Source organism: Ruditapes philippinarum, unplaced genomic scaffold (genome assembly GCF_026571515.1).
Source record: "Ruditapes philippinarum isolate M1 unplaced genomic scaffold, ASM2657151v2 ctg2206_1_1_1_1, whole genome shotgun sequence".
NCBI lineage: Eukaryota > Metazoa > Mollusca > Bivalvia > Venerida > Veneridae > Ruditapes > Ruditapes philippinarum.
Genome location: NW_026856923.1, coordinates 85,001 through 98,905, shown reverse-complemented (window position 1 = coordinate 98,905; position 13,905 = coordinate 85,001). Strand labels below are relative to the sequence as shown.

The following is a 13,905-nucleotide window of genomic DNA, read 5'->3' as shown; positions in this document are numbered from 1 at the left end:
CCCCAGCAACATTCTGAAGGGCCATTGGCCATTCACTTATGTCTCTATTTTAAGTAAATTTGTTGAAAAAGTCCTTTAAAAGTGACCACAGGAAACAGTTTTTATGTACAGACTGACAGATGGACTGAAGGACACTCTAAAGTTATTTTTTAAACATCCCCGTTATCAAAATATAACATTTTTAAAAGCAAAATTCTTAAAAAGGAGATAACACTTGAAATAAAGATCCATGACGTCATACACGATGTAACAAAGAACAATTAGTAATGAAGTTGTTAATAATGAATGTTTATTTTGAATTTGAAGTAAAAGAAAATTAAAAAAAAAACAATCTTTTTTTCATGAAAAGTTCAAGGGAGGAAATTATGATAAATTTTGTGTTAGAGTTGTAAACCTTGTCACATCTGATGTGGTTGATGACTAGAAACTTATATTTAAAGTTTGAAGAAAATACCTTCAGAAATAAAGAACTTATAGTGAAAAAACGTAAAAACTAGATTAAGAAATCTTGAAATTCAGTCTATTTGTTGCCATAGCAACCACAATTTTCAACATAGGAAGAAAAGAAAACAATGTGCATAATCTCCAGACTGCCATCTACCCATATTTCAAGTTTTATAAAAATATTTTTAGTACTTTTTGCGCTATCACTGGATCCAGGTTATGTGTAAAATTTGCCATATTTTCAGTTGATTTGTTGCCATAGCAACCAGAATTTTCAACATAGGAAGAAAAGAAAAAGACGTGCACAATCTCCATACTGTCATCTATCCAAATATCAAGTTTCATAAAAATATTTTCATTACTTTTTGCGTTATCGCGGGATCCAGTTTTGTGGACGGACGGACTGACGGACGGACAGACGGACGGACGGAGAGTAAACCTAAAGTCCCCTCCGCTAAACCGACAGGGGACTAAAAAGAACAAAGGGCAGTAACTCAAAAATTATATAGGGAAGAGTTATCATTCTTGCGCACAGCATTCCTCCTCAATAAGGTCTATCCACCTATGACATTTCATTTTGACATCTCAAACACTTTTGAGTTATGCTCTACTCAGGTGAAAAATATGAAAAATAATAAAGGGCAATAACTAAAAAATAATGAAAGGCAGAGTTATCATTCTTGTGTACTGCACACCTCCTGAGTCCTATGAATTTTCATCTTGATATCTCGAAGGCTTTTTGAGTTATGCTCTGGACAAAAATTAATTTTGAAAAATAACGGCAATAACTCAAAAATTATGCAGGGTAGAGTTATCATTCTTGTGCACTGCACTCCTCCTCAATGAGATCCATCCACCTATGAAGTTTCAAGTTGATACCTCAAATAGTTTTTGAGATAAGCTCTGGACAAAATAGTATGAAAAAGAACAAAGGGCAATAACTCAAAAATTAAATAGCGAAGAGTTATCATTCTTGCGCACAACATTCCTCCTCAGTAAGATCTATCCACCTATGATATTTCATGTTGATATCTCAAACACTTTTTGAGTTATGCTCCACTCAGGTGAAAAATTAAGTATGAAAAATAACAAAGGGCAATAACTCAAAAATGATGCAGGGTAGAGTTATCATTCTTGTGCACTGCACTCCTCCTTAATGAGGTCTATCAACCTATGAAGTTTCAAGATGATACCTCAAATACTTTTGAGATATGCTCCGGACATAAATATCGGACGGAAGGACGGAAGGTCGGAAGGACGGACGGACGGAGACTATTTCTATATATTCTTATAGATAATAAACCACCTCCGTGGTCGAGGGGTTAATGTCGATGACTTCTAATCCAGTTACCTCTCTGGCTTAGGTTCGATCCCCGGGAGATGTTTAAGCAGTTAAGCGTGGATGAAGGTAATCTAGTACTGGTGTAACTCTCCATGAACGATGGTTAGGAATCATCCGCCTATATGACTGAAATACTGTTGGCAAACGGCGTAAAATGAAACAAACAAGCAAACACAATATTTTCAACAATTATTCACTCATTTTAAAAGTATAAAAATACAATATTTAAGCATTCAAGCACTAGTAGTACCATATTTTAACTTTTTGTTTACAAAATTATCAACACTGCCATATGCGGAAGCGGAACTTGAAAAATCGCATATGTACCTGTGTCACGCACTCTCCAAAGTACTGTGTTACTGTGGTATTATTGTAATTCAAGAATCAGAACGATAGTTCACATTATATTCTGGAATGAGATATGCAAAACATAAAAATCATAAAGTTTCCATTCTTTTGTTTTATACAAACAACTTTTATATTAAAACAACATAGGGTAAACGAATGGATTCAGTAACTTTTTTGTCGGTAAGGCATGTTTTTATTAGGGTATGTCGTCATCATCTTCAACCTGTCTCATGTGGCATTCTGCATATTTCATGCTCTGTTTAAGTGCAAGAAGCAGTGGGATGTTCCTGTCTGGAGTCAATGTGTAATCGACTTCATAATTAACAACAGGGTGAATAGACGCTTGGTCGATTTGAAATATCTCGCTTGCCCTTTTGACGGCCTTTTGCACTTTAACGCTCCAAAACAATAATTTTGTGTCCTCTCTCACTTTTTCGCACAACAAGTCGGCCTTTGTAAGAATAAGTATCCTCGGAACCCCTGTCGTAATGAAAAAGAGGAATACACGACTGTAAATAAACTTTATAATAATTGTACATAAATGGTCAATATTAATAAAGACCTTTTTACGACGCGGTCCGTATCTTTAAAAAATCGAGCGGAAGCAGTATTTCTCGCACATGCGCAATCTGTGTAGGGCAAAAAAGCATCGCCCTACACAGAAATATAGGAGAAGTATATAGACTATTCCAAGTTAGCTTAAGATAAAAAGTAGAAAATAATATGAAATAGCTTTAACAAAAACATAAAAGATACCTTAATAGCTTTGTGGCCAAGTTTGCCCTAAAAACGCATGGATTAGATGGTTGTTTAAGATATTCCCATTACTATCACGGCCCTGACATTGACATTGTTGTAAAAAATTTAGAAATATATCTATTAGCAAATAAAGAGGTCAAGATAATTGTTGTTGAAATAATTCATATAAAAACAATAGAAATTTTAATAATTTATGAAATCAAGGTAAAATATCATTTTGAAAAAAGTCAGAACATGTGAATACAATTCAAGTTTTCAGTTTACCAGATTTTATCCTTTATCTGATTGATGCCAAACAGAAAATGTGTAAGCCACATAAATATATTTACATATCTTTTTTTAAATATTGAGCAATAAAGATAGGTAGTGAAATAACACACTTTTTATCATCCGGTTCCACGCAACACATGCATTGCAACACTATTTGTCACTTTGCAAAACCATTAACATTGTTAAGAAGTTACTTAAATTACGATTTTATAATATTTTTGCCTGGATATCTTTGTCACCGGGATTAATCATGACATTGAAAACTGTCTCGAAATTAACAACCGCTCACGTATCAATCTGTTTGGCACTTACCACCTTGCCAACCCACTTATTTAAAGAGGGAGAGTACAAGACATATTGTGCAATATTATGTAATACAGGCGTTTAACAACCGAGGTTTTACGCACGCGTAAAATGGCTGCGACGAAATTGTCAGCTGTGCATTGCATACCTTTAGAAGAGCCCAATAAAATGCTACCTAGACAAATGTCTTTTTAGATCTGCGCAGTTGTTGAAATTAAAGGGGAACGTTACGACACGAAATCTTCTCCAAATCCCTCCCGAGGCGTGCACGTCGCGGAGAAGGCACATGGCAGGTCAAGGTAAAGTCGCTTTAAGTAGCAGAGACGATTGGTTGACCTAGGAGGGTGGCACTGACAAGAGCCGTTTTATGTTACTGCATGTTTGCTGCTGTCGCGGAATATGATGTTTTGCCAGGATTGTCGAACGAAATAAAGGACAAGGAAGATCGGCACGAAAAAGACCTCCCCGATGAGACTTCGAGAGTGGACCGGCATGGGCGCTGAGATCTCGGACTTATGGAATTTCACGGCGCCGAGCTAAAATAAAACTAAAAACACACACGATACGTCCCTACTAGTAGAACTCGTTTAATACTGTGACAGGACAGGTACGCTTCAGTCAATGTCGTTATGTGCCAGGAATCCGACACCATTTGTCTTATTTATATGTAGACAGTGTTGCTCATGATTGTTTATCATATTGCCTTAAATATTAATTCATTATTTCCCGATTACACAATATATAAACTTTTAATAAGCAAATGTCCAACGGTTAAACATCAGAGTTGACAATAAACGTAGCAGAGAAGACATTTAAGGCATCAGACCCGATACAAAAATCTAACAAAAATAAAACAGCACGTTTTACTTTACAAAAGGCAGCTATTTAAGTTTTTGAAACCAGAACTATGTCCGCACTTCACTATCCGAATCATCTCAAATGAAAAATAAAAAAAACTTTAAAGGTAAATTTCTTCAAAACGAACTTGTTTTCCAGTTTTAAAAGATATTGAAAAGTTCAGATGTTTTAAGTGCTTAATTTTACATGTATATACCGATGCGTTTTGTCTAAAATACGAAACAGTTCCTCTTTAGCACCCTGTTGTTTCAATTGAGTTTTTTGATGGAAAAGTCGTCTAATGATATCTTAAAAAGAGGGCTTTTGTACATTCGCTTTTTAATTGAATTATTATTCCCTCTTTGTTTTGTTTATATGACATTATAAATACAATTAACGTCGTCATTAAACGCCGCCTTTCCTTGTTTATCTTGTTTATCATATTTTAAGTAATTACTGCTTAAAGTCATTAAAAATCCCTGTTCTCTGGAAATCACGTCTATTAAAGCCTTTAAATATGATAAATTGTAGTCATCGTTTTTTTTTTAGTTTTTTTTTTCTCTAAGCAGAACGCGCATGCGCGAAAAGCAACTCTGCGTATCCATGGAAAAATCGTATTGTAAAAAGGTATATCCTTTATTCAAGAATGCATCAAAAAGTAACTTCAACACAATTTTAACGAAAATGAAAATATTTTGTTTAATGAGCACCACACATAAATTATTTTGCAAAAAATTATTCATTTTATCACGTTTTGATTAGGGCTCATTTGATGACACCTTGATTGAACAAAATTTCCGATCACCTTACTCAAAGTAAAGAACGTGCAATAAATCCGTTACATAGTGCATGTACATACGTACCCTCCAATCGGAGTTTTTCTTGTAGTTGGCCTATTTTTCTGATGTAACCCTCTGGTATATTGTTGTAGACATCAACTGCGCTGATAACAAAGATGACACAATGAATAACAGCGTCTGGTTTTGGGGAGTCCACGAAGTCGGCGTTGCCAGGTGTTATTGATGCGGCAGGGTTAAACTATATTAAGAAATGGAAAAGTTGGGCATTATTAGACGACTAAATGAGAAACTTATCTTAAAGAGGCTTTTACAGTTTATTTTATTCGCTAACGTGGTCATCACAAAAGCAAAGTGAATCTAATAAAAACATGAAAAATAGTAATGACCTAAAACCATTTACCCTTTTAGGCCAAACTTGTGTTAATTAGTAACAATGAGCTTGTCTCTTATCATCAAATCTCTGATATAAGAATTCTTTTATCTAAATAACCTTATAATCTTGAATTGTAGATGGTAAATTGTGTCAGTCAAATTAAATTTTGTGTTTGCAGTCGACTTGACTCTTATTATTCACAGTATCATATTGTTTTTTCTGAAAGAGCAAATCAACTAATTGCATGGAAGCTAAGGTCTTTAAATATTTATGAGTATAATAAGTATGTTCTTTTTTAATTATTATTTAATCATAAATCTTTATCATGATGAGATCATGTGAAGAATCCCTCTTTATGCTCTTTTCAAATGACAATACTATTCGAAATTGATCTTGTCTATGGGCATCTAGTTAATGCATTAGTTTCTTAAATAAAAAAGTTATGTTAAGTAAAATAAGAAGAAGACTATAAAAAAGTATGACCGAACCGTGTACGAATTCTTTATGTTTCCCCTGACTAAATACACGAAATCGTCAATGTGAAATCCATCCTGATCCCTTGCCTCCAATCCCATCGTATCTCGAAGTATGAAATGTTTAAGTAGTGTGTTTTGAGTGTAGCCCTTGTACTGAAATTTTTTTTTATATTTACAATTTTCTAAGAAAACAATTTTAAAAATAATAGCTTAATATTAACTTAAACACTCTTTCGTATGTACATAATCATTTTGAGCTGAACGTACCAGGTATAAATGACACAAAAATATTGTTCGTAAACGCATTTGCTTTTCATTCACGCTCATCTTAATTGTTTTACTACTAGTATACGAATGCAAGAGTTGTTACATACATACTATTCATAAACATCATGATGTTAAGATTTTATCCAATCGTTTAGCTTAAACATTTATAATCTAATAACCGTATGTAACACATATGCCTTTCCATAAATTATTTTACCTCAACAGTAAAACTTGATGCAGAACTTCCTGGTAGGGCCGGTTGTACTTTTGATCCTTCACCAATACTATAAACGGCACTGATAAATGATGATTTTCCGGACCCAACTGGCCCTGAAGTTAGTAGGTTTGGGCGAACATTTGCTTTTGGTTTAATTGCTTCTATTTCTTTCAAGAGCTTTTTCTCTAACTTAATGAATATAAAGAAAATATATATAACGATAATGTAGAATATTTCTTTAAAGGAGCTCCATTGAGATGAAAAAGGCTTTGAAACTTCTTACATATATATCAGGAAACCCTTAAAATGAAAAGATCTGCACAGGTAAAATAAGAAAAATACTCCAATTCAATTGATTTTTGTACACGATTATTACGCCGATGTGTTATAAACGTTGCAATTTTTTAATCATTGTGCACAGTGAAAATTATTGTTATTATGGAAAAACAGGATGTGTGAATGTTCTCAAAATGTGTACACAAGTTACACGTGAAGACTTTAAATTATTTCCAGTCCCGTCATGTCAAAATACTTCAGTGGAGTCCTTTTTAAAATTATGACATAAGAACATCCAATGAGGAGATCAATTGAAACAAAAGAGACGTCATAACTCTGAGTTTGTAGGTGAAGGATATTTGATCACATTCAATGTTGTACAAGGCAAAGTTCGTTCTCACACAGTTATCTTTAGCAGCTGTCCAAGTTTGACTATCGGAACTTGTCGTTTTAAATACAGGACACGTTTTTATCGTTTAAATCATCAATGGTTAATACCATAATTATACAGATTTTGAACATTAGGTATCAATTTGAAGGCAATAGCCGAATTTCGATATGTGAGGTTAATAGTTATCTCATTACGAGTATATGATACTTCATACTAAACTGTATATGTAAATTGCAGTTCATGGTTTGAAACATGCAAAATCACACTTGACATTTAGTGTTTAATCTTTTGCTAATTACACCACAGTTTAATACATGTGCGGCAATGGTAACCGATGATTAGGCCTATTTAGGCTTAATGAAGTTTAGAAGACTTAGTTATTCTGCATGCAAAATATCAACGATTTAAATCACTTACACATACCAGTTTTTGTACAGAAGTAAAGGGTAGTTTAGTATAAGGGTTCTTTTTTGTGTGTGTCGCCAATTGTTTATGTGGAAGATATTTATGTACATGTTCAGTCGGGTTTTCAAAAAGAATCCTGTATGAACAGTAGAGTAAGTATTTCATTCTTAAAGAAAAACATTCGTAATACTGTTTACCCCGATGGAGCCGGCACACTGAATTCGGGCTTCCTACATGAATAATGTTTTTTTTTATTCTATATGTTCGGTAACCCGACAAAAGAAAAATGACGTACCCCATGGGTGCCATTTTTAAGGTATTTTGTTGACCATTTTGTTAGCATTGGGTATTGAATTTTCCACTCTGTTTGGATAAGGACTTGCTGTGTTCGGATAGAAATGGTCAAATCTTGTTAATTGTATATGTCGCCGTCCAGAAACGGCGGCAACAACTCCGATGTTTTTTCTGGCTAAAATGCAAAATTCAGATATTTTATGATTGTCAAAGCTCTGACCTCGCAAGTTATCGGGAAGACAAAAGAACCTATTATTACTTTCGGCCTTCACCTTCTGGTATCATTCTCAAGTTACTGCCGTTTTTTTTTATAATTATATAACGTTTGTCCCACGTGTGTACAATCACATTGTTTTATATTTAAATGTAAACAGCGTAGAAAAGCATTTTCTTTGTCTAAGCCGATATTCGTCAGCGTTGCAACTGTTCAAAACATTTTTGATACTCCAATCACTTGTAATAGTTTGTTGTTTTAATGTTGCACGGACACGGTATTTTAGCTCAATTATACGTATCATCGTTACGATTATATGGAGCAAAAACTGCACATCTATTATTTCAATAAGTGTTTTAAGTGTTTAATATAGAAAATAACTATTAAGAATCCATTATTAATTTCTCATTATATAAAATGTAAACTGATTAAATGTGTCATGTGTCCGCATATTTATTGCAGAATATTTCTTTAAAAGGAGCTCCATTGAAATGAAAAAGGGCGTATAAAGTCTAACATAGATCCCATAAAACTTTTTAACTGAACAGATCGGCACAGGTAAAATAAAAAAAATACTCAAAATTCAATTGAGTTTGTGTGTGCGATTATTACGTTGCAACGCTTTTCATTTTTGAGTCATTGTTTACAGTGAAAATAATTTACTATTCTGGAAAAAAACGGGATGTGTGATATATCTGAAAAGGTGCTAACAAGTTGCACGTCAAGACCTAAAATTATTTCCAGTCCTTTCATCTTTAAACATTATGGCATAAGATCATCAACATGAGATCAACTGGAACAATAGGCAGGTCATAACTCTGATTTTGCAGGAAAAAGGGCAAAGTTCGTTGTCACACACAGGTATCTTTATCAGCAGTGCAAGTTCGACTATCGGAGCTTGTCATTTTAAAAATCAGGACATGTTTCATCGTCTTAATCATCAATGGTTTGATACCATAATTAAACAGAACTGAAAATTGGGAAGAAATATCGAATTTGAAATATCTCATGAATGTGATTTTAAAAGTAATCTCAATACTTCATATTAAACTTTATCTGTAAATTGCAGCTTATGGTTTGAAACATGCAAAATCACAGATATAAAGTGTTTAAGCTTTGCTAATTACACCACAATTTAATACATGCATGATAATGATAACCGATGATTAGGCCTTAATAAGTTTATCGAAATGCCAAATATCAACTATTTAAGTCACTTTCTTATATTCATATATAAGTTTTACAGAAGTGTACATAAGTTAAGGGTAGTATATAATAAAAGGGTTCGATTTTATCTATGTGTTATAAGTTTTCAAAGTAGACTCCTGTCTGAACAGTAGAGTTAACATTTCTTTTTAATACTGTTAACCCCGAAAGAGCATGCACACTGGTTTCGAGCTTCTTACACGAAGAAAGTATTTCAGTTATATTTATTAGGTAACCCGATAAAAAAACACCTATAGGCGCCACTTTTTACAGTATTTTCTGTCTATTTTGTTATCATGTGGTACTTAATTTTCCATTCTGATTGGCTAAGGACTCGCTGTGTTCAGGTAGACATGGTCAAATCTTGTTAACTGTATATCTTTATATAAATTGTCGTTTTAAGCTCGACTTTTTTTAGAGGTATTGTGATAGTCGCGGCGGTGTTGCCGTTGCCGTCCGCAAACTTGTACCTGGATCATAACTTTTTTAGTTCTTGGTGTATTGTCTTCATACTTGGCCACAACAACCCTTGGGACAAGACCTTTCAGTAGACCACACTAACCTCGACCTTCATCAATAAATGATCTTGACCTTCAAGGTCAAAAGTCCAAATTTTGCATGTTCTTGCTATTATTGGCTGCAACTTTGTTATTTTTGAATGGATTGTCTTCAAACTTGAACATAATGATTTTCAAGGATATTCCTTAAAAATAACCAAACAGACAATGATCTTCACTCATAAATGACCTTGACTTTGAAGGTCAAATTATTGAAATTTTCATTGTTTTGGCTATTATTGGCTGTAGCTTTGTTATTTTTGAAAGGATTGTCTTCAAACTTGAACATAATAATCTTCAATGATAACCCTTAAAAATAACCAGACAGACCTTGACCTACACTCATAAATGACCTTGACTTTGAAGGTCAAATTATTGAAATTTTCATTGTTTTGGTTTTAACTGGCTGTAACTTTGCTGTTATTGAAGGGATCAACTTTATATTATAATAGAACATTCTTAAGGACAAGACCTTCTTGTTTATCAAACCCAAATTGACCTGGGCTCTTTAATGACCTTGACGGTTAAATTACTGAATTTTCTCAGATTCGTGCATTAAATGACCATATATTTATTGGTGTGTATGTATGTATACATCATCATTATCAACAACAACAACAAGAATCTATTTATATAATGCATTGCATGTATCTATTTATAGAATGCGTGTTTCTTTTTAAATATATAAATGAATATATTTATATAGACAAACTAATGTGACAAGACAGACCGATTAATTTCATAAAAAGGAAACGTTAAGATTTGTTCAAACATTTCTTTGTTTGCTTTTAGAAAAAGTAAAAAGTCGAACGTTGTCCACGCCCGGCGGTTTTGTTGTTTATTACCTCAGAATCCCAATATTCAGACTGTCTCCATGGTCGATCAGTTAATAATTTAGGTGGCTCGGGCGCTGAAAGAACAGAATAACTACTTTAATATCAACATGAATTTAACAGCAAATAATGACATAAGTATAAGTTTAATTATTATCTAACATCGGAACGTGTAGTGCGTTGAGGAGGATATTTTGAAAGATTAGAATCTATTACACATTTACCAAATGGACCGGTGTCCAGTAATTATCAGATCCATGATTTACACATATTTTTTTGTAAAACTTGTATGCTATCTTTGTAGCAACAAAATTATATGAACATTTTATACTCCCCCACACTGGCCATAGCTTTTGCCCATAGCAGCAGCGGTGGGAGTATTAGTCGCAAAAGCGGTGGATTAAATATGGCCGTTTGCTTTTGTCGGTAAGTTTATGACTGAAATTTACTTGATGTTTTAATGTTTCACTGGAAACACCTAGTAAGACATAAGCCGACATATTTACTCTTTTAACTTATTACACGCACACAGTGCACTTAATAGTCTTTTATGCAAACACTTCTCTGTACAGTATGACGAGTGGTTAACACTCTTGTCTAATTTTGGTAATAGCACGTACAAATGTGTACAAAACGACCCCTACGTACACCAGCATCACATCGAATGTAATATGCTGTTGCACAAAATGATCATATTTTGGAACTTTTGTAAATTGTTATTGCCTTTTCATAAAAGAGTTGACAAAAATTGATAACGCAGACGGTGGTGAATTCGATTGCAACGCAGTGCGATGGGCCCGTTAACTTGACATAACACAGTTTTTAATTCAGTACAACCCGTTTCTTTCTTTGACATCAAAGAAACGTGTTTCTTTGGTGTCTAAAGTAATATAAACTTATAAACAAACTTTATAATTTCTGCAGTGCGTTTGTAACGTCGCTTTTCATTGGATAATCGTGACGTTTATATTATTAGTTATAAAGATCGTTGACAGGTTATATGGCCCTATATAAACGAATATTTGTAAATATAACCCGAGCCGTTAGGCGAGGGTTATATTGCAAATAGCCGTTTATATACGGTCATATAACCTGTCAACAATCTTTATAACGAATTTATAATACAGCAAGCATCATTTTTTGAGAAAAAAAGTAAGATTTCTTCATGAATCGACAGCAGTCGTGTATATAAAACTATATAAACGTCACGATTATCCAATGAAAAATGACGTTACAAACGTGCAGTATTATGATATAACTTATAATACTGCACGTTTGTAACGTCGCTTTTCATTGGATAATCGTTTTATATACACGGCTGCTGTCGATTTAAGAAGAAATCTTACTTTTCTCACTAAAAGATGATGCGTGCTGTATTATAAATTCATTGTAAAGATTGTTGACAGGTTATATGACCGTATATAAACGGTTATTTGAAATATAACCCTCGCCTAGCGGCTCGGGTTATATTTACAAATAGCCGTTTAAATAGGGCCATATAACCTGTCAACAATCTTTATAACTAATATATTAAAGATTTATTACATGTTAAATGACCCTAAATTAACGTTTTTTAATATAACCCGAGCCACCAGGCAAGGGTTATATTGCAAACAACTGTTTATATACGGTCATATAACGTGTCAGGAATATTCATAACGAATTTATAATACCGCAAATTTCCATTTTTTTTAGAAAGAAGTGAGATTTCTACAGCAGCCGTGTATATAAAGCTATAAAGACGTCAGGATTATCCAATGAAAAGTGACATTACAAGTGTCGGATTATATTTCAAAAAATCGTATATATAGGGTCATATAACATGTCAAAAATCGTTATAACTTATAATTTATAATATACACGGCTGTTGTCAGTTTATGGAGAAATCTTTTTTTTTCCTATAAAAAGATGTTTGCTGTATCATAAAATAATTTCGATGGGTTTTATGGTCATATATAAACGGTTGTTTGCAATATATAACACTAGCCTATCGGCTCGACAACAAACGGCCATATAACCTGTCAGAATCTTTATAATTAATATTGTTACCCTTCCGGATTTTTTCCGCCTTTTTGATTGGATATTGATCACCCGAAAGAAATTGATATTACCGAGCCAGACGGGTAATATACACATTAAATTTCCCCGTTGGGTACCCCACGTTGTAAACAACATGCGCTGTGGTGATGCTCTTACACGATGTAAATTCCGATTTACAAGCATTTTTTAACTGTCAAATGATAAATATTTACCAAAATGGAGTAATGATACATATTCTCGTCAGTATTGAAAACAAAAATGACCTTGTGAAAGCTTGATATTAATTCCAAAAAAGTGCCTTCAACAGACTACTCCTTTTCTCTTGTTTACATTCGTTACGTTCGAAAGAATATACGTCATGTATTTATGTGATGTCATGTTTTGGTGAAGGGGTACCCTAAAGGGAATCTTGTTTCGACGTTTTATTTGAAGTAGCAATAATTTATTTTAAAATCGTCTAAGCTCGACAGGGGAATGGTAATAAAATTATTATTTTGGTTTTGGAGTGATATATGTGGATATATAACCTGCAAAGATAAAATATCACCCTCGCCTAACGGCTCAGGTGATATAAAATCTTGACAGGTAATATATCCACATATATCACTCCAAAACCAAAATAACATATATTATAATACTGCACAATTATCCAATGAAAATCGACGTAACAAACGCGCAGTATTATAAACACATATAGGCAGAATAGAAAATAAACAACATATATTCTTTAAATTTTCGCATGATGTTAGAATATGATAACATAATTTTTTCAAGCGGAAACAACTTAGGGGTCACCGATCTCTTTTTCTGCTTTGATTTTATTTTACTTGTTTGCAATTGGGGTTATCTCAGGGGCAGGTAACTGATGAAAATATCTGAAAAATCCTTTTTCCTTTTGTTATATTTCTTAGTAAATTTATGCACAATAAATAAAGAAACACGCGCATTTAATTCCATAAATTACTGTTACCTTTTTTGTTCAATTTCATCAGAGTTACTTTAAATTCTTTAAAAATATACAATTTTGAAACCATGTACCATTTTTGAACCATTTTTCTCCGATGAATGTCACAATTTAACAAAAGAAGAAAAAAAATTGTCCTTTATTTACTACAAATACTTTTCGTATCTTTCCTTGAAATTGGCAAATAAAACAACAACAACAACAAAACACACCATAGACAATCATGTTCAGGGGCATATAAACTTTAAAACGAGATCGGTGAATGGTTTTCTCTCATGCAAAGTTGCAA

The 13,905-nt window shown here is 33.3% G+C and overlaps 1 protein-coding gene across 2 annotated transcripts in view; it reads right to left on the bottom strand.

Moving 5' to 3' along the window:
• Positions 1-1,962: 1,962 nt before the first annotated feature.
• Positions 1,963-13,905, bottom strand: part of LOC132748148 (interferon-induced protein 44-like) — a 20,445-nt gene continuing 8,502 nt past the window's right edge. Inside the window, exons 2-6 of one of the 2 annotated variants that reach the window (XM_060737695.1) lie at positions 10,625-10,689; positions 6,437-6,625; positions 5,965-6,105; positions 5,167-5,341; positions 1,963-2,614 (exon numbers count right to left, since the gene is read on the bottom strand). In XM_060737695.1, coding sequence (XP_060593678.1) covers positions 2,331-2,614; positions 5,167-5,341; positions 5,965-6,105; positions 6,437-6,625; positions 10,625-10,689 — 854 coding nt within the window. In that variant the 3' untranslated portion in view covers positions 1,963-2,330. The remainder of the gene's footprint in view (positions 2,615-5,166; positions 5,342-5,964; positions 6,106-6,436; positions 6,626-10,624; positions 10,690-13,905) is intronic. The other variant, XM_060737696.1, reaches the window with a different exon arrangement.